Source organism: Chaetomium tenue (assembly GCF_020726465.1).
Source record: "Chaetomium tenue strain MPI-SDFR-AT-0079 chromosome Unknown F5144scaffold_5, whole genome shotgun sequence".
NCBI classification, from domain to species: Eukaryota; Fungi; Ascomycota; class Sordariomycetes; order Sordariales; family Chaetomiaceae; genus Chaetomium; species Chaetomium tenue.
Window position 1 is genome coordinate 2,216,060 of NW_027117333.1, and position 19,323 is coordinate 2,235,382.

Below are 19,323 nucleotides of genomic sequence, written 5' to 3' on the forward strand. Positions count from 1 at the left end.
TTGCTCCCCTCTCCGAAGAGAAGGTGGTGCTTGTGTGCTTGTCTTTGGGTTGGAAGCCCCCTGTCAGGGCAATGGCGACTTTTGTTCCTTGGGCTTGACCCCTGTCTCATCTGGCCGCCAGTGGGCTCCACAATGCGCCTGCGCCTGCAGCATTCCTCCCCCGCCAGAATCGTCCATAAAGTCAAGCTCCCCGACGACCGCAGCAACTGATTCTTGCCCATCCATCCGCTCTTCGCAACTGTTATTCAGAACCGCGTCGTTTTCCAGATCGTTGGGCCTTGCTACACCAGTGTTCCGTGATACCCCCGGCATCCCGCGCCCACACTTGCAATCGTTTTCTGTTTCTTCCCGTCAGTCGTTGGTTGGTTCGTCAAGATGTGGTACGTGAGACCCCAAACCCAACCCCGCCTTGTTTCTAGTTGCTGCCCCAACAACCGGGGGAAAAGAGATCGAGCGAGCGGGAAAGTCGAGGGAAGCTCCCAAGTTTACTAACGAGGCTGTCTCATGTAGTGGCATTTTCGGTTACATCAACTACCTGGTGGAAAAGGATCGCAAGTTCATTGTCGACACACTCATCAACGGTACGTTAACACTACCGCTGAGGCACTACACTACACCCCTGGCGCTGCAGGAACCGATCTCTGCCCCGCCATTTTCATCTGCGCAAAACAGGGACGCAGTTCAAAAACTCGCTTCAGGATCCAGGCGGCTGACGTACACCCTTTCGATTTAATTTAGGTCTCTCCCGTCTCGAGTACCGCGGCTACGACTCTGCCGGCTTCGCCATCGATGGCGACAAGAAGAAGGAGGTGTTTGCCTTCAAGGAGGTGGGCAAGGTTGCCAAGCTGAAGCAGCTCACCGACGAGAGCGACCTCGACCTCACCAAGGTCTTCGATTCACACTGCGGTATTGCCCACACACGGTGGGCTACTCACGGCCCGCCGTCGCGCATTAACTGCCACCCCCACAGGTACGTGAGCTGGACCAAGCCGGGTCGATGGGGTAGCATTGGTTCGAATACCCGCTAACACGTTGGCTGCCAGGTCCGATCCCAACTGGGAGTTCTCCATCGTCCACAATGGTATCATTACCAACTACAAGGAGCTGAAGACACTGCTCGAGAGCAAGGGCTTCCGGTTCGAGACAGAAACCGACACCGAGTGCATCGCCAAGCTCACCAAGTACATCTACGACCAGCACCCGAGCATAGGATTCACGGATCTGGCCAAGGCTGTCATCAGCGAGCTTGAGGGCGCTTACGGTCTGCTGATCAAGAGCGTGCACTACCCCCACGAGGTGATCGCCGCCCGCAAGGGTTCCCCGCTGGTCATCGGTGTCAAGACGCAGAAGCGCATGAAGGTCGACTTTGTCGATGTCGAGTACGCCGATGAGAGCAACCCGCTGCCCGCCGAGACAGCGGCCCAGAATGTCGCGCTGAAGAAGTCGGCGGGCTCCGGCGGCCTTCTGTCGCCCGGCCTTCTGGGTGCTGCCGACAAGTCGCTCCTGCACCGCTCGCAGTCGCGCGCGTTCATGACGGACGACGGTCTCCCGATGCCCACCGAGTTCTTCCTGTCCTCGGACCCCTCGGCCATCGTCGAGCACACCAAGAAGGTCATGTACCTGGAGGACGACGACATTGCGCACATCCACGAGGGCTCGCTCAACATTCACCGTCTCAAGAAGGCCGACGGAAGCAGCAATGTCCGTACCATCCAGACGCTCGAGCTCGAGCTGCAGGAGATCATGAAGGGCAAGTTCGACCACTTCATGCAGAAGGAGATTTTCGAGCAGCCCGAGTCCGTCATCAACACCATGCGTGGCCGTCTCGACATCGGCAACAAGACGGTGACGCTCGGTGGCCTGCGCAACTACATCAGCACGATCCGCCGGTGCCGTCGCATCATCTTCATCGCCTGCGGTACCTCGTACCACAGCTGCATGGCTGTCCGTGGTGTCTTTGAGGAGCTCGCCGAGATCCCGATCGCTGTCGAACTCGCGTCCGACTTCCTCGATCGCCAGGCGCCCGTCTTCAGGGATGACACCTGCGTGTTCGTGTCCCAGTCCGGCGAGACAGCTGACTCTCTCATGGCGCTGAGGTACTGCCTGGAGCGCGGAGCCCTGACCGTCGGTATAGTGAACGTGGTCGGTTCCAGCATCTCCCTGCTTACCCACTGTGGTGTCCACGTCAACGCCGGCCCCGAAATCGGTGTTGCCTCGACCAAGGCGTACACTTCCCAGTTCATCGCCATGGTCATGTTCGCCCTGTCGCTTAGCGAGGACCGGGCTTCCAAGACGAAGCGGCGCGAGGAGATCATGGAGGGTCTTAGCAAGATCAGCGACCAGATCAAGTCGATCTTGCAGCAGGATCAGAAGATCAAGCAGCTGTGCGCCAAGACGTTCCAGAACCAGAAGAGCTTGTTGCTCCTTGGTCGCGGTAGCCAGTTCAGCACAGCGCTGGAGGGTGCCCTCAAGATCAAGGAAATCAGCTACCTGCACTGCGAGGCTGTCATGAGCGGTGAGCTCAAGCACGGTGTCCTCGCCCTGGTGGACGAGAACCTGCCCATCATCATGATCCTGACCCGCGACGATATCTTCAAGAAGAGTCTGAATGCCTACCAACAAGGTTTGTCCACGCGCGTCCCCAAGCTTAAAGATAATACCTGCTAACCATTGTGCTCTCCAGTTGTTGCCCGTGGTGGAAAGCCTATTGTGATTTGCAACCCGGATGACGACGAGTTCACGGCCAGCCAGGCTGAGAAGATCGAGATCCCCAAGACGGTCGACGTCCTGCAGGGCATCCTGAACGTCATCCCCCTGCAGCTCATCGCCTACTGGCTCGCTGTCATGGAGGGCCTCAACGTCGACTTCCCCCGCAACCTCGCCAAGTCGGTGACTGTGGAGTGAAGCGGCTGATGGGTGCTGTTGGGAGAGCTGCGGAGCGGTTCAGAGATACGGAGAGCCCTGCCGGCCGTCCATTTTGGACAGTAAGGCCCCTTGTTATGTACTAGTAATATCGCCTATCTTACCGTCCATCCGCTGGCTAGGAGTCGACGTAAGGGATTGGGGGGCAGCCATGGATCCGCGCATGGCGCCGCGAAGGCTTGGGTCTGGCAAAACAGCATCGGTTGGCCTAGTGTGCAAAAGTAGCGGTAGCGATAGCGAGGAGCCATTATGGCGGACGAGCCATTTAACGCAGCAATATACTTGTTATGGACTGCCACAAAGGATCTATCGTGATTTTGGTGTTGCAGAGATTTTGGTTGGGTTTGGTCACTGGAGCCTAGCCATGACACCTGGCACTCACGTTTTCCCAACCAGACATGCAAGCGCTGCCACAAAAGGTCAAAGCAGATCTAGCCTCGTGAATTTCATGCTACCCTCTGCCTAGCCCGTCCACCCGATCTACCTCTACACAACCTGTGTGCCGTACCCACGAATCCGCTCCGCAAACGCCCAGCTCTGCTTCTCCAGCTGCTCATCCTCGCTCAGCTCCACCCCCTCCTTGGTAACCACCGCAATGCTATAGCGGTCCAACGAGCGGGCATCACGATAAAAGAGCACCTTCATGCACTCCTTCACCACATTAACAGCCTCATCCCGTGTCAGCCGCGCGGCGTCCTCCTCGGTCGCCGCGAACCGCCGCATGATGGGCTGCGCCAGCATGGCCCCGAACCCGGTCGCCAGCGAGGGCGACGTGAAGGTCGTCCCGCGCAGGTCCACCGACGCCAGGAAGGGCTTCGCCTGCGCGTCGAACCCGGCCACCAGCACCTGGTTCCACAGCGGGTCGAAGTCGCTGCGCCGCCGGTACATCAGCTTGGCCAGGTACTTGTGCAGGTTGGCCGCGTTGAGCTGGCCGGCGGCGGAGCCGGTCGGCTGGTCGGCTTCGGCCCCCGTGCTGACGATGTCGTGCTCGTAGGCTTCGTCGATGGCGAGCTCGTTGAGGTGCCGGTCGAGGAACTGCATGTCGGAGACGTCGCCGCCGAAGCCGACGACCGAGGTGGAGAGGAAGGTGCGGAGCCGCTTGACGTCGGTGAAGCGGGCTAGGGAGCCGTAGGAGGCTGTTTGGGGTGGGTGTTAGTTTTGGGGTGGTTTGTTTAGTGGTGGGTTGGGGGTGGGTGGCTTGGAGAGGGAGGAGGGGGGACGTACCCAGGTTATCGGCCGCTATGACGACGCCGTCCTTGAACTTGATGGCGATGACTGAGGTGCCGGTAACAATGGGCGACTGTGTCGCCGTCTTGGGGCCGTCGGTGTGGAGGTAGGAAGCATCGTAGGCACCGTAGACATCGTCTCTGGGCTGTGCTGGGTTAGCATGGCTGTAGTGGTCGCAAGCGGGGGGCAATGATGGGGGGAACGTACACGACCCCAAGCTTGCGGGCGGTGGTCCATGGTTGCGGGGTGGCTGATAAATTGAACGGGCGATGCAAATTCAGAGGTTGACGCAACTAATCGCAATCAGAAGTCTCGATTAGGCGTGCGAACTCGTCGTTTTATTCTTGGTGATGGTTGGGTTGGGTGGGTTGGAGGGAAGCTTGCAGTGCAGTTGGGGTGAGGCTGGAGCTCCTGTAGCTTCGCGTCCCAGTGCTGCCTTCCCGCCTGGCTGACGGCTGAGTGCCAAGCCTGGTCCCGCTGCCTGAGGCATGGGACTAGCCAGGCTGCACACATCAATCGGGCTCAACGCCAAGCTCCCCACGTGATACCCTTCTTGATCAACTCAAAAGAAAACAAGCCGGCTTTTTCATCAATTACCATGAAATAAACTGGAGCACGTTTGTTTCTAGTAATATTCTAAAACCTGTAAACATGACGGGTCTCGTTCAGTACGACAGTAGCGATGAGGATGAGGAGGTCCAATCGCCGGTTGATGTGGTAAGAAGTTCATTCATACTCATCAACACCACTGCTACCTCATGTTTCTAGCATGCTAACATCTCATCCTGTAGCCTCCGAAAACAGAAACCAAGCCGCCAACTCCAAGTACCCAAACTGCACCCAGTATGCAGCCATTGCGCCATCATCACCCGTATCAATCTCGCTAACCGCCTCGCAGAACCAAAACCTACCACCACCAGCTCATCCACACCAACACACCCTCCACCACAAGCTGCAGCCCCAGCCCTAGCCCCAGCCCCAGGTCCAGCCCCCGGCCCAGCACTAGGCCCAACCCTCGGTCCCTCTCGCCCTCCACCCCCGACAACAACAAACGCCAACGAACAAAACCCCGAAGAACAACAAGAAGAAGAAATCGACCTCGCCTTCCTCTCCGCCCCCTCCCCCCAACCCGACCCCTCCAACCCCTCCCAACGCCCCCCCTCCCCTTACACCCGCACCCGCACCCTCCTCCACAACCTAACCCTCCCCGCCATCCCCAACATGGACATCCCGCCCTCACCCCCGGGCTCGCCGCCCCCCGGCCTCGACGCGCTCACAGCCAAGTTCGACACCTTCCTGCGCCTCAAGCGCACGCGCGGTGTTCACTTCAATGAGAGGCTCGCGCAGTCGGCGGGGATGGCGAATCCGGCGGTGGTGGAGCGGTTGTTGGGGTTTGTGGGGGTGGGGACGGAGTTTGGGGGTGAGGATGGTGGGGGGGATGGGGATGTTGAGATGGGGGGCGGTGGTGGTGGTGCTGAGGGGGAGGGAGGAGTTGGAAGGGGGGTGGACCAGTACGCGACGGTGCTTAGCGCGGGGGTGTGGGATCCGACGTGTTTTCCGGCGTGGGCGTATCGTGGTCCGTTGAGGAAGGCGCAGGAGCGGGAGACAAAGGCGAGGGAGCGCGGGCGGGGGGAGGCGGTTGAGTTTGTTGCTGCTGCTGCTTCGGTTGGCGGTGGGGCCGGCTCGGCTGGGGGGAGTAGGTCTGGGACGCCCGGGGTTGGGGGAGCGTCAGGGAGGAAGAAGGGGAGGTGGGATACGTGATGCGTGTTATGGGGAGGTGAAGATTTGCGAGAGGAAGTGAGGGGCATGTAGGGAGGAGAAGCTATGTATGATACAAACTCCGGTACATTTGTGTGATACCCGACTACAGAAGGATCAGTTGAAACAGTCATATTTACACACGACTCTCCAGTTCACGATGTACATGTTTACTATCCAAGGATCAACTGCTTCATTCAAGCCACTCTATCACTTCTCGGACCGCCATCCCGAACCTGTTTCACGCCATAAGCACCCGCCGCATCTCAGCTTGGCGTTTCACAACCTCGCCAAGCCGGCACTTCAAGACTCGCGCACAGACAGCGGGACGGCATTCATGAGATCTCCAGCATGGTATTGCCTCGCTGGGAACCGGCGCTCTGCCGTGTCCTGCGTGTGCATAATACTAACTACATGCTTGCCTATCCGTCTCTGGCAGCCCGAACATCTCGTCACCCACTGCCCCAGGCAGCCGGGACGCAGAAACTCGCGCCATATGCTTCCCATAACATAGACCCTTAGCTCATGGTATCTCCCATCATCATCATAGTAGAATAATATATCCCCGCCGACGGCGCACGCAGAAAACCCAAATATTAAGACGCGAATAACAAACAGCCCCTCAGACTCTTAGAACAGAAGGCTCGACCTCTTGTCACCACCACCGCCGAAGCCGCCGCAGGGCACGACGACGCCCAGGGACTTGTTCACGGCCTCCCCAATAGGGATGTCGATGGTCTGGTTGTGGGCGGCGAGGGCGTCGGCGAAGTAGGGCAGCGGCTGGCCATGATTAATGACCGTCTTTCCGCGGATCTGGAACGGCAGGACGCCCTTCTGCTCGCAGTACGGCTTCTGGCCGAGCGCGTTGATGACGGCCTCGTTCTTGACCGTCGCGCGCATCGCGTACTCGTTCATGCCGGGGCGGAGAGTGAGGTTGTCGATGAAGACGGTGCCGACCTCCTCGCCCAGGAGGTAGTTGTGGAACGTGGTGTTGCCCTGGGTCTTGTTAGTGGCTGGCTAGGGGGGGCGTTAGGCTTTTGTTTGAAAGGCTTACCAGTTCGAAAGAGACAACGGAGCGGTTGGGGATGATGGTGGTGGCCCTCATGTTGTTGCCCCTCTCATCCGGCTCCAGGCCAATCCAGGTCGGGTTGACAACGGTGCCCTCCAGCAAGCGAAGACCTGGGGGCAGCATTATATCAGTACATGGCCTAACTGCCAAAAAAAAAAAAAAAAGCCTACGGATAAAAGTTGCGTACCGGGAGTAGAAACCGTCTTCTTAAAGGTGACGGGATAAGATCGCGAGATGCCCTTGACACGAACGTTGGTGTCGCCCAGGACAGTCACACGCAGCGTCTGGTTGGCAAGCAGCCAAGTGTTGAAGATGGTCAAGGCCTTGACGTCGTCGATAGGGAGGAACTGGGTGACGTTGACCGTCTGGAGAGCGTCGGCAGTGGTCGGGGGGAACTTGATCTTGGCGAATGGAGTGTGGGGCTCGTGGTCCTCGAGGTACATGATGCCCTCAAAGGCGTCGATGTCGGCGTGGACGGAACCATCGGTCTTGATGGTGCTGCTGAGCGTCATGGTAAGGTTCTTGCCCTGCGTGTTGGTCACGACGAGGCTGTTGAGGACTAGTTCGGCATCATCAAGCTTCTGCTGGGCGATCTTGGGAACGCCGACCAAGAGGCTAACGGCGTGGTTAGTATACGGCGCATGGCTGGTACGGCAATGACACGGGATTTGTCACTTACACCACAGGCACAACCACGACAACAATAATGATGACAACGATCAAATACGCCCACCAAAACTTGGCGCAGTGACCCAAGCAGCCGCGCCTCCGGGGGTTGCCCGAGACGTTCTCCGCCTGGGCAACGCCGGACTTATCGACGTCGCTCATCGTGGCGTTGCTCGGATGAAGGCTGGGTAGTGGTGTTGTGATACCGGTTCTCTCACCCGAAGAGTAAGGACCGAATAAGTTAAGTGTCGTCGAAGGGACGGGCGAGGGAGAGGATCGGCATGAGATAGAAGCAAAGGGTGGGCGCGGGCAACGGGACAGGGTCGCGCACTTATAAGAGATGGAAATTCTTGGGACGAACTAGTGGTCGGGAATTTGGGAGGAAGCAGGGTCCAATGTCTCCCTCCCTGGGAACCCCCAACTAGCGGCCAACAGGGGTTCCATGGAAGGTGGGAAGGCCGGCAGGCTGGGCGATGGATGCATGGGGGCCTCGATCATCGGTTCCGCGTGAGAGATGAAAGAAAGGAGCAACCTTGTTGCCACCACCGAAATGTCGAACAAACGAGCAGTCGCGCACGAGGGCGGAAACCCACTTACCCCAGCTATTGGCTCCCAATGCGGGCCACACATCGCCGGCCGCTTACCCCTATCGAGCAGGTCGTCCGAACTGCATCTCCGTCAGGGGGCCGGGAACAGCAGGCGTAAAACCCTAACCCTACACGGGGATATGCTCCAAAAAGGGCCGGAAATTGTCGAGTTCACTTGCAGCAGTTCCATAACGTAGCATGCCCAACGTTACAGTCCCCGAGCTGTTGTCTATCCCTCTGTCGTTGAATGGCAAGAAACCTGTCGTGACTGTACTTAGTCGCTGTGAACTGGGAACGATCACAAGCCATCAACTCAGAGAAAACTTGGCGGCCTCGGGGAACACTCTTGGCTTCATGGGGATGGGCCTGGCCCAAGCGATATTGCGGGGAAAACTCCGCATGGGATTGACACTCCCACAACGCCCCAGACGCCGAGAGAATAATCCTCGTCTTTGACATTGGCGCTGAGGATGTGGGGATGATGTCTGTCGACGACGCGGGGAACCCTCCAGAGCACATGCTGACCATCGTGCGCAATGCCGGATGTAGACTAGTTGCATGCCCGCTTGCTGGCGTCAGAAGTTCCCGCCTTGGGCCATGGGAACACGACTCGAACATGCTTAAACCGGTTTTCGGTCTGTCGATGCTTTGTCTGTGGCGCCTCGATCTGCAAGTCGTGATCGGATTAGGCGTTGCACAGGCGGCGCCACGGCGTCTGCGGTAGCCGCTAACTGCCTACCTCGTCTTGTTTACGCCCTGTCGGCGTTGCGTGATGGCCTAACAATGATGCTTGCAATTAGCAAACCGTCAGACTCGTGGAATGGAAATTGAAACCCAGAAAAACGTTCTGTGCAACCGTCGCTGTGCTGCCGGTATGCCGGGCGTGACTTCCCGAAGAAGAACGCGCGAAGGAAATCATGTCGTGCTGCAGTGATGCCCCTCTTGTGCCGGGGGGTGCTCCAGGGATGCCGCTCCCACCCTTGTCGGCTTAGGCCAGCTCCTCGGCATCTTTGAGGATGGAAATGGAGCACATGAAAATTTGTGGTCTTGCAGCGCCCAACAAGACGTTAGAGGATTGGCATTATTGGAGACTTGAGTTGCGGTACTTCGTACTGAGGGGGTGCCGACTGCAGGCCAAGATGAGGCTCACCCAGTCAACATTCAGCTATTTCGTCAGATGGGACCCGACCCCGAGGAAACATTTTTTTTGCATGTGCAAAAGCCGACGCGACCAACACCGACCCAACATGGAAAACGGGCCGTTCCTGTCAACCAGAGTTCGGACGCCTCGAAACAATATTGACCGTCGTAATAGCGGAAATGGCCCGCCATTTATCGACCAGATCTTTCGGTTGGAAAAGTTCGCCAACCAACAGATTAACACTCTACTCCACTCAAACCTCCAAAAAAAAAGCTCATGACATGATGTGATTCGGCGCGGAGGGAGCTGTTGAGGGCAGATGGAGCCTTTCGGAAATTTGAGCCGAGTTGGATCTGGGGTTTCATGCGGCAACCGTGTCAACCGAGTCAGGACAGCAAGGGGACCCAGGAATAACGAGGCACAGTCAACCTCGAAATCGCCAGATCATCGCGCAAATCGTCTTCCTGTTGCTGAATGGCCGATTGTGGGGGGCTGATGAAAGCCACAAACGCAGAGGCAGCCCTTTGCTGGTTTCAGCCGTTGTCCCCTTCACCACACAACAACGGCGCATCCACTGAACCGTCGTGACTGGCCACGGCGACGACTCCAAATTAAAGCCGAGGAACCAATCGGCGGCCAAAGGCTGATTGTTTCGAGAGCGTTCCGCAACGAAGCGAACGCTCTTCACGGGGGTTTTCTTGGGAAAGGGGCACCTCCAGCGGAGACCCACGATCAACCTGAGCATCGAAATGTCGCCTCGAACAGTCAACACCCCGTTTCAAGGGTGAGTACTCGGTAATACTGCAACCGTTGCACTCAAACAGTGCCGACCCTCGACGTATTCGTATCTCTTAGTGTTTGGTATTCATCAATATGAGTAACATTACACCGAGGCCGGGTCATCTCGAGGCATCAGACGGGGCAAGATTGTCTCGTTCAGTCGGACGGCACTGACTGACACTCACACGCTGACCGAGGCCGTCCAGAACAACTAAGAACGCCTCGCCACATAGCTGCATATGCAAGGTCTCACACCTCACACTGTTACACTCTAGATCGGCGTGCTGCGCCTTCCAGATGGTCATTGGCCCCGTTGTCAGAACTTAAAGGGTCGAATCCCGAAACCAGCCCTCCTGTGTAAAGAACTGGCGAGGCTGTTGTTCTTACATGCAATTCAATTCGTATCATATAATGGAAGTGTATAACTGCCATTAGCTAGAGTCTTGGGGGGCACATCACATGTCTGTGGCAACCCCATCTATAACCATCGGCACAAGACGGTGGCACCAACCCACAATATAACTGCAGCATTTCCTGCCCAAAACAACTCTTCGAGATTCCCCGCTCCCTGCAACGACGGTATGCATGTACATATCCAAGAAACGACCAAGAATCTCCATCTTGGAACGAAACCGAGATCGGCTGGGGCCCCAGCTTCCCCGCAAAGACCGGCCCACCCCGTCCACATGTCAAAGACGCTGACGCCGAGGCTTGAAAAAAGATGTCGAAAGACCAAGATCGCCCTTCCCCGCAATCTTGGCAGGCACAGTCAGATATGATCAGAGCTTGGCGCGGGAGGACGTCCAGAGCCCTGACCGGTCCAAGCCAGCGTCGCCGTCGAAAATATCTCGCTCTACCGCACGGGTGTTAATCTAGGGTTGAGGAGTCAGCTTCGGACGAAGGGTTAGCGAAGATGGGATCAAGACTCACAAAGCGAGGCCCGAGCTCCGACAAGTCCTTGGCACCCATCATCTTCATACATGTCTCGATCTCACCTTGTAGAACTAGACCAACGAATGTCAGCAATCAAATCGTAAAGAAATCAAGTCAACAGTAGAAGAAAGGCAACTCACTCTCAAACGTCCGGTCAACGCCCTTCCAACCGCCGGCGCCCAGCCCCCAAAGCGCCGCTCGCCCAACACCCACCGCCTTTGCGCCCAAGCACAGCGCCTTGACGATATCCGTCCCGCGCCTAACACCTCCATCCACCCAAACCTCTATCGTATCAAACACCTCGGGGCAGTACTTCCTAATCTCCAACAACGTGTGCACCGCCGGCGGCGAGGTATCCAACGAGCGGCCGCCGTGGTTCGACAGGATGATAGCTTTCACCGTCCCGGGATGCTTCCGCGCGTACCGCGCCGCCAGGAACGCATCCTCATGCGTCTGAATCCCCTTCAGCACAATCGGCAGCGCCGTATGCTTCACCAGCCACGGCAGCGTAGTCTCCCACGTCAAATCGGCCGCCGTCCCAAAAAACAACTTCTTCCCCACCCCCGCATCCACAGCCGGCTTCCCCCCCTCCCCCACCACCGCCGGTGACCTCGCCGCCTCCACCACCCCCCGCACCTCCAACGCCGCGCGCTCATCATCCTCGCGCTTACTCGGCACGGGCGCATCCAGCGTCAGCACCACACACTTGTAGCGCTCCGGCATGCGCGCGATGCGCGCCAGCATGGCCTCGCTCTTGGCGCGGTTCGTCTGCACATACAGCTGCCAGCCAAAGAGCTGCCCCGGGGCCGCGTCGGCGACGATCTGCTCGGGCGTCATGGACGCGTTGTGCGACACCAGCTGCAGCGCGCCGAAGCGGGCGACGCCGCGCGCGATGCCGGCTTCGCCGTCGGGGTGCGCCAGGCGGGCCATGGCGGCGGGGGAGACGTAGAGGGGGGTGGAGACGCGGTGCCCGAGGAGGGTGGTGCTAGTGTTGGCGTGGGTGACGTCGATGAAGATGCGGGGGCGCAGCAGGATGGCGCGGTAGGCGAGGTTGTTGAGGGTTTTGGTGTGCAGGTCGTCCGAGGCGGAGAAGTAGTAGGCCCAGCATTTTTTGGAGATTTGGGAGGTCGCGGCGGCTTCGATTTCGTCGAGGTTGAGGAGGGTGTCGAGCGGTGGGGGAGGGGTTTTGGGTTCGTCGTCTTGGGGTCGGCCCTGCGCGGCCTGGCGTTGGAGTTGCTTGAGGCTGTCCGCGTCTACTACGCCGAGTTTGGCTTCGGGTTTGAGGTTCTCCTCGAGCGTGCCCGGCGGGTGGATCGGGTCGTACTCGGCGGTGGCATCGCGGCCGGCGAGCTGCAGGATGATGCGGGATCCGCCGGGGTGCTCGGGGAGGAAGTCGGTCACGTCGTAGACATTGCCGTGGAGGACCACCCAGCAGCTTTCTGGGGAAGTGTGTTTCGCGACTGAACAAGCGGAAGAAGGGGTGTTAGTAAGTTTGTGTCGGTGTGTGCAATCTGCTGGTGTTGGTGCTGGGTTTGCGGGGGCTTGCCTTCCTCTGCGCTAAAGACCTTTGCCATCTTCACAAATCACAAACCTGACAGTCGGCATCCAATTCTACCTATCTGCACAAGCAATAGCAAAGTGCAAGGCGAATTGTGGGCTCGGGGGTGTCCAAGGCATTATATTGTCGCTCCGGACCACACTGCGGAGTCGGCGCCGGTATCGTCAATTGCCCACTGTCATCAGTTCCATTGGGGGCTTGATGATTGGGCGAAGCTCCCCTGAAACTCCTTCTTTTAGGCTTGGTCTGCGCTTTGCAGCGGTGGTCTCGGCCGGGGCCAGGGAACGATAGCCGTTCCGCTTCGGCGGATTGGAGGGAAAATCGGCCGCCGAGCACGGCAGTTCGCTGCACGCTCATCCGACCGAGCCTTGGCAACACAGGCACCTGGATTTGGCTCGCAGATAATCCGTGCGATAGCCAGCTCGAAGTCTTGTGGGTTTTAAGATGCCTCAACTCTGTTTTATTTTTCAGGACTGTTCTGAGTGTAGCCAGGCTGGCCTTCGAGGGCAGCTAACACCCGGAATCTCACCAGAAGCTCAAGCTGAACTCCCTGAACATCCTAGCATCCACGCAACTCTTCAAGCTATCTCTCGTGGCGCAACAGGTCTGGGCTCCGAAGGCGCTGGTCCAACACTAGTGATTTATTATTTCAGATGTAAATAACCCTCTGTTTTGTTCAGAAAACGGACACCCGTCTCGCCATCTCTTTCTCCTGGTCTCAAATCACGTCCCGCACGTCCACTTGGGTGGCAAGGTGGTTTGCTTCCCTTTCCCAGGCGGGCGGACCCAGGCCCGCCTGGAAACCCCACAGCAGCGGTGAATGGGGCAGGCAAGCAGGGCCGCACTGGGCTGACGCCCCACCCCCACCAGCCAGCTGCCTCAGCCCCGTGCACGTCAAGACAGACCATCTCACCCGTGACTCTTTCAAACACGAACACTTTATGTTAGGTAGACAACTCTTTTGCTCATTGAATCCCATTTCTCTCCCGGGGCGCCGTTCGCCTGTGCCACTCCTCCATCGATCAGTATAACGTCCCTCTGCTCGTCGACAACCCCCGCTCCACGACACTTCGGCGCATGCGCGCTCGTTGCTCGCTACGATGACGTCCCCTCCGCGGCTCCGAATCCTCTGCTTCGGCGACTCGCTCACGGCCGGCTACTCTGCCTGGGGCGCGGTCCACCACCCGTACAATGAAATGCTGGAAACCATGGTATCGATGGCGTACCCCGACCTTAGCGTAGTCACGGTCGAGGATGGGGTATCCGGGGCGACGGTCGAACACGGCTTTCAGACGCGGATCAAGGCGCAATGTGGGTGATCCTCCTGGGCTAGGCTGAGGTCGGGATTCCATGTGGTTCGGATTTGCTAATGCTGCGGTGTTCCAGTCGCCCCGCCGAAGAAGAAGGAAAACAACAAGGAAGGTGATGAGAAACCATACGATTGGGCTATTATATTGGGAGGGACAAAGTAAGCTCCGTCCCTCGTCACACGGGCACGGAAACGACACTAACCCAACCACAACAGTGACATCGGCATGGGCTTTCCTGCGAACAAGATTTTCGAATCGCTCCAGGAAGTCTGGAAGGTCCCGCTCTCTCACGGCTGCAAGGTCCTGGCTCTTACCGTCCCCGAGGCGGGGATCATGACACCGACAGTAAGGCAACGGGTCGACGCCAAGCGCAACCTGCTGAATAAACTTATCAAGAGTTATCAACACGAAAATTTGTGAGTCTGTATCCTTCCCTCCTCCTCCTCCTCCTGACAATCGGCACTAACCAAACTCGTTCTAACAGCTATGTCTACGACCTTCACGCCGTCATCCCCTACTTTTCCATGCCCGAGTCCGACCGCAAGAAGTACTGGGACGACCATATCCACTTTACCCCCGACGGCTACGACATGATTGGGAATAAGATCGGCATCTGCTTGGTCAGCCTGCTGGCCAGGGAGAAAGTCAACAGCCCGCAGCGGCCGCAGAAGCGGAGGCGTCTCTTTAAGGACGACGACAAGAAGTTTGAGGAGGAGGTTGGGGACCCTAAGTCGATCAACCAGGGGTATGTGGTGGTGCGCCATGCGGATCTGGACTAGTTGGATCAGATGCAAAGATTCATGGTTGGGATAGAGGGCTGGTGCTGGGTCGGGCTGGCTGGCGTTCGGGAGTTTTGGGGCTCGCAAGATACCGCGTAAGAGGGGAACATGGGCACGGACAGGATTCAGGGTTACTAGGAGTTGATGGATTTATTCGTTAGTCGTGATTATGTCTATTTATCCAGCTGTTAGGCCCACAGTGGTTAACAGCGGAATGGCGGGATCTATCCACTCCCGCTTAGATAACTTTACTGTCCCCTGACGGGCAATACATTCATTCATGCCGCGATTTGAGCGGCCACGAACTCTGGGAATTCGGCCTGCAGCGCATCCGTCAACCGCTCAACATCCTCGGCCAGGGCCTGCACGTTCGCGTCCCACCGCCGCTTCTCCTTGCCCACCGCTATCTCTGCCCGGCCGCTTCCCTTCTCCCCCGACGCGTCGCCGCCCTCGAACCATATAATCCTATCGATCTGGTCGATCGAACCGACCAGCCGCCCCTGCTCAACCATCCTGGCCGTAGTATCCTCCGCCTTCTGCCCGTCCAGCCCGAGCAACAACCCCAGCTCGTCAAACCCAATATTGCTGTACAGCCTGCTCGCGCTCAACAGATTGTGCTCCACCACCGCCTTGGCCAGCACCGTCGACCCGTCCGACGTCTTGGCCAGCTGGTGCGGGGCGAGGCCCTGGGCAAACTTATCCACCTCGGCAGTACTCAACAGCCGATCAAAGAACATCTTCTCCAGAATCCCATGCTCCTCCAGCCCCGCCGACCGGTCATCCTTATACAACTGAGCAAGCGCGCGGCCGCGCAGGGGACCCGCGGGGGCCAGGATGGCGCACTTGATGGCCATGGCCAGGGTGTGCAGGCGCTCGTCCTCGGCGATGGCGGGGGAGAAGCTGATGTCGTGGTAGCTCTTGGCGGCCTGGAGGAACTGGCGGTTGGAGTCCTGGATGCGCGCGGCCGACAGCCGGAAGTGCAGGTTCAGCTCGGCGTCGGCCACGTCGTGCATCACGTTCTTGAGCTTGTTCAGGTACCGCTCCGCCGTCGTGCTGTCGTCCACCTCGAGGTAGTTGCGCACGATCCGCACCCAGATGGCGGCCTTTTCGGCGTCGCCGACGCGGCGTTGGGAGCTGTCGAGGGGGATGTCGGAGAGCATCTTGGCGGCGTCGAGGAAGTCTTCGTTGGCTTCGTGTGCTGTGGCTACGAGCTCGCGGAGGGCGGCGGACTGTTCGAGGAGGGAGGAGGAGAGGGCCGTGGTGGGGATGGTGCGGATGGCATGTTGGCCGACTTGGAGCCAGAGGTCGTGGTTGTCGAGGGCGCGGAGGGCGGCGATGAAGTCGGTCACGAGGGTGCGCGTGTTGACGAGGCCAAGGTTGCCGGTGAGGACGGCGTCGATGAAGGCTGTTAAGTCGGCGGCCAAGCTGTCTGGGTTGGGAGTTGACTTGGTGTCTTCAAGGATGTTGAGGTACCCTGCAACGTCCTGGGACTTGCCAGCCTCCTCCAGCGCTGCCGCTACCTGAGGCGACGCCATCGCGATCTTGTGGCGGCCAGGGACGTGTCACCGCCTGGATTCAGAAGCTAAGCTTTCGTGTTGCTCCAGAATGGGTTGTGAGAAGCGGGTGACAAGAAGCAGAAAACGGTCGGTCTGGTAGGCCTACGGCAGCTGTGTAAGGCTGAGTTGGAGATGGGGTTCGCTGTGTTGGAGGCTGCACCGGTCGGTGGGGTATGGCGGGGTTGTGGGGGAGCCTAGCTCGCCAAGACCGTGAAGCTTCCATCCACTCCCGGTCTCGTACCTTGTACCCAGAAAGAGAATGGACCTCTCCAAGTTCCTTACATCAACATAGGTAGTATCGTTGCGGCGCTTACAGCCTTCACACTGTCCTCAGTGCTCTCGAAATGAGAAAAAGCAAGTGGACTTGTAATTGACCCTGACCACATAATACACGTGGCATCCACTCGTCGGCTTCCGCATGCAGTACCCTAAGCGCGTGCATGAGCGCTTCCTGCTTGTTGGTTCTGACCAGTTGGGAACTTCGCCAAAACAACAACCAGGGGTTCCCTCTGCTTCAGTGTCGATATTTTGGTGCCGACTGGTTTTGTTGGGCTACCCACCTTGCAACTTTTGATCGTTTCCTGGCTCCTCGGTCTGCTTCACAACAAGCCTAAGTTTCCCTGGCGTGATGTGCTTAATGCTCTTGCTGAACTTGAATAGGAGCCAGTGGTCTGTTTATCAGTCCTCTCTTACCAATGGCCCATTCGCTTGCCCATGTTCCCGGGTTCTGCAGCATCCTGTTCCAGAACGCTTCTCATTTGCACTCTTTGTAGCTCAGGGCGACCCTCTTCAAGGGCTAGGGGGCCGCCAAAAAGGCCGGCGCGCCAGGGACCACTCTGCTGCCGTTGAGAGACACCGCCTCGCCTGTGACCCCTTCTGCTCTGGTCCAATTGGTCCCGGCCTGTCGGTAGCCTTGGCCAACACCACGGGCTAAACTTACAGCTCATCGTCGAGGTCGCCAGCGCGTCTCTCGAGAGCTGACCGCGACGCCGCTAGTGTTTGGACTCCTGCGAAGAGCACAGTCTCAACTACACATCCTTGAGGGAAATATACCGTGTTGGAGGCATATCGTGAACGGCGATGGCGTGATCTCGCGGTGTATGATGGGTTCCTACTTGTATGAATGGGATCTAGCTTCCACCGCCATTGCAAGCTCGCTCTCCAACACCAACTCGCATTTCCTTCAGTTGTCTATTTCACAGGAAAACGATTTATTCGTTTCCTTCCCCCTTTTCTTCCTTGACGCTAGCCCGTCAGTCCTTTTCGTGCAGTCTTTACCAGTCTTTATTTCCCTAATTTCATCCGCCAATATGTTGTGCAACATCCTCATCCTCGCCCTCACCCTCGTAACCCTCGTTTCCGCCCACGGCAAAGTCACCGTCGTAACCGGCGACGCCGGCGGCAACGGCACCGCCCTCGGCATCCTCGGCGGCATCATCCCCGCCGCGGCGCCCAACCTCCGCGTCCGCTTCCCGGCCCCCTCCCCCTCCCAACCCCACCAACCCCCCGCCTACCCAACCAGCATCCCCCCCACCAACGACAACCCCAACAACGACGCCACCGCCTCCGAATCCGACACCACCATCTTCCCCTCCCCCGCCCTCCTCAGCGACGGCCTCGGCCGCACCGCCGCCTCGGGCCCCAACACCATCGCCATGATCGTGCACGCCATGCGCCTGTCGGGCACCCTCCTCCCGCAACTCACCCCCGGCGGCAACCTGTCCGGCACCTTCTTCGTCGTCACCACCGCCGGCGCGGGACCCATCCACGCCGTGCTGGATCCGTCGGCGACGGGTAGGTTCTCGGAGGGGGTGCGGTTGGAGGTGGTGAGGCAGATTCCGGGTGGTGGGGGGGGGGATGATCAGGAGGGGGAGACGGCGGCGGAAGCGGGCGAGTTTGTCTCGTCGCGCAAGCCGGCGCTGCTGCCGTCGAAGGTGTCGCGGAGGCGGTCGTCGCCGTGGGCGCGCCTGGTGGATACTGTGTTGGGGACGGAGCTGGGGCGGGCGATGAGGCTGTGGCGGAGGGGTGCGCCGGAGCGGGTCAATCAGGGGTTTGAGTTTGTGTTTGCCGTGCCTGAGAATTTGACGTGTACGGGGGTGGTGGCCAGCATGACGGGGGTGTGTCTGGTCAAGATTGCGAACGCGAACGAGACGGGGCCGTTTGGGGGCGTGGTGCCGGTGCAGATGGCTGTGCCAGGGGGGTGGGGGGGTGGAAATGGGACTTTTCTGGGGTTGGATGGGAGGAATGGGACGGCCAATTCTACGGCTGCTATTGCTGCATTGTGTGGGCGGGCTTTTAAGGAGTAATCTGTAATGCGGGAGTTGGACTGGGGTGGAAGGGGGGTGGTGGAAGTAAATATCGCTGATCGAGTACTGCCGACAGGTTGGGGAAAGGGGGGGAAGGGGTATACATGTATGGGATGATGATGGGAGGGGCCCTAGGTTCATAGGCTTGGGGTTGAAGTTGGCTTTAGACTGGTGGGCAAGCGCCTGGTTGGGATGTCACAATGTATTCATTTATTATATTGGTGGTGATCTTCCGTAAGGTACATGATTGTTTCGGGGTGGAAGTCGTCTACTACTAGGTTCATTCTTTTAAAGCTCTCTGGGCTTTGAAACCTAAGTACATGCTCATCAACCCTCTCATACATCGTGAGGTAGTTGGCGCTATATATATTAGGTCCGTATACCTGATTTACAACGAGGACCACCGCCCACCCAACGGGTGGCTCAGTGGTTACCAGCGGTGGTCCTCTAAACCCCGGGTAGTAGTTCGCCTCTTCCATACTAAGAAGGTTGTAGGTTCGAGCCCCCGGGGTTTCGGAGCAAATCCTTAATTAGGGATTTCGTAACCGGACCACCCTCCCTCTCCCCAGGCCTGCTGACTACAATCGCGCCTAACTACCGAATTGAGAGGGGGGCTGGTCGGTGAGCTTTTGCTATTTTTCGACCACGCTGCCTGCCTTTTTCTCGACTACTTTTTGTTGTTGTTTATCTACCCCCACCATCCGGGCTTTCGATAGATGCCCGGGTTACCT

At 58.3% G+C, this 19,323-nt stretch overlaps 8 protein-coding genes across 8 annotated transcripts; 4 read left to right on the plus strand and 4 right to left on the minus strand.

Annotated features, from left to right (window-relative positions):
• Nucleotides 1–35: 35 nt before the first annotated feature.
• F5144DRAFT_577847 (uncharacterized protein) lies at nt 36–3,225 on the plus strand. The gene is made up of 5 exons (XM_066789225.1): nt 36–380; nt 511–581; nt 739–970; nt 1,044–2,623; nt 2,684–3,225. The coding sequence occupies exons 1-5, from the start codon at nt 376–378 to the stop codon at nt 2,902–2,904; spliced, it is 2,109 nt and encodes a 702-aa protein (XP_066641441.1). The 5' UTR covers nt 36–375; the 3' UTR covers nt 2,905–3,225.
• F5144DRAFT_577854 (nucleophile aminohydrolase) lies at nt 3,226–4,549 on the minus strand. The gene is made up of 3 exons (XM_066789226.1): nt 4,357–4,549; nt 4,147–4,294; nt 3,226–4,058 (listed from the first exon to the last, which is right to left on the minus strand). The coding sequence occupies exons 1-3, from the start codon at nt 4,384–4,386 to the stop codon at nt 3,409–3,411; spliced, it is 828 nt and encodes a 275-aa protein (XP_066641442.1). The 5' UTR covers nt 4,387–4,549; the 3' UTR covers nt 3,226–3,408.
• Nucleotides 4,550–6,068, plus strand: F5144DRAFT_631271 (uncharacterized protein). Its single transcript, XM_066792455.1, has 3 exons — nt 4,550–4,866; nt 4,941–4,992; nt 5,048–6,068. The coding sequence occupies exons 1-3, from the start codon at nt 4,801–4,803 to the stop codon at nt 5,908–5,910; spliced, it is 981 nt and encodes a 326-aa protein (XP_066641443.1). The 5' UTR covers nt 4,550–4,800; the 3' UTR covers nt 5,911–6,068.
• On the minus strand, nt 6,056–8,182 carry F5144DRAFT_577858 (uncharacterized protein). Its single transcript, XM_066789227.1, has 4 exons — nt 7,656–8,182; nt 7,164–7,591; nt 6,962–7,086; nt 6,056–6,903 (listed from the first exon to the last, which is right to left on the minus strand). Exons 1-4 carry the CDS (start codon nt 7,802–7,804, stop codon nt 6,538–6,540), a joined length of 1,068 nt encoding a protein of 355 aa, XP_066641444.1. The 5' UTR covers nt 7,805–8,182; the 3' UTR covers nt 6,056–6,537.
• A 2,340-nt stretch (nt 8,183–10,522) lies between these two features.
• F5144DRAFT_653952 (FMN-dependent dehydrogenase-domain-containing protein) lies at nt 10,523–12,760 on the minus strand (the record flags this gene model as incomplete). The annotated part of the gene is made up of 4 exons (XM_066793083.1): nt 10,523–11,022; nt 11,081–11,154; nt 11,224–12,543; nt 12,709–12,760. The coding sequence occupies 4 exons, from the start codon at nt 12,758–12,760 to the stop codon at nt 10,930–10,932; spliced, it is 1,539 nt and encodes a 512-aa protein (XP_066641445.1). The 3' UTR covers nt 10,523–10,929.
• Nucleotides 12,761–13,331: 571 nt separating this feature from the next.
• Nucleotides 13,332–14,862, plus strand: F5144DRAFT_294166 (SGNH hydrolase-type esterase domain-containing protein). The gene is made up of 4 exons (XM_066783833.1): nt 13,332–13,952; nt 14,028–14,109; nt 14,167–14,367; nt 14,436–14,862. The coding sequence occupies exons 1-4, from the start codon at nt 13,742–13,744 to the stop codon at nt 14,728–14,730; spliced, it is 789 nt and encodes a 262-aa protein (XP_066641446.1). The 5' UTR covers nt 13,332–13,741; the 3' UTR covers nt 14,731–14,862.
• F5144DRAFT_294192 (uncharacterized protein) lies at nt 14,723–16,590 on the minus strand. Its single transcript, XM_066783834.1, has one exon. It carries the CDS (start codon nt 16,263–16,265, stop codon nt 15,009–15,011), a length of 1,257 nt encoding a protein of 418 aa, XP_066641447.1. The 5' UTR covers nt 16,266–16,590; the 3' UTR covers nt 14,723–15,008.
• Nucleotides 16,591–17,596: 1,006 nt separating this feature from the next.
• F5144DRAFT_549425 (uncharacterized protein) lies at nt 17,597–18,592 on the plus strand (the record flags this gene model as incomplete). Its single annotated transcript, XM_066787578.1, has 1 exon — nt 17,597–18,592. The coding sequence occupies one exon, from the start codon at nt 17,597–17,599 to the stop codon at nt 18,590–18,592; it is 996 nt and encodes a 331-aa protein (XP_066641448.1).
• Nucleotides 18,593–19,323: the final 731 nt, after the last annotated feature.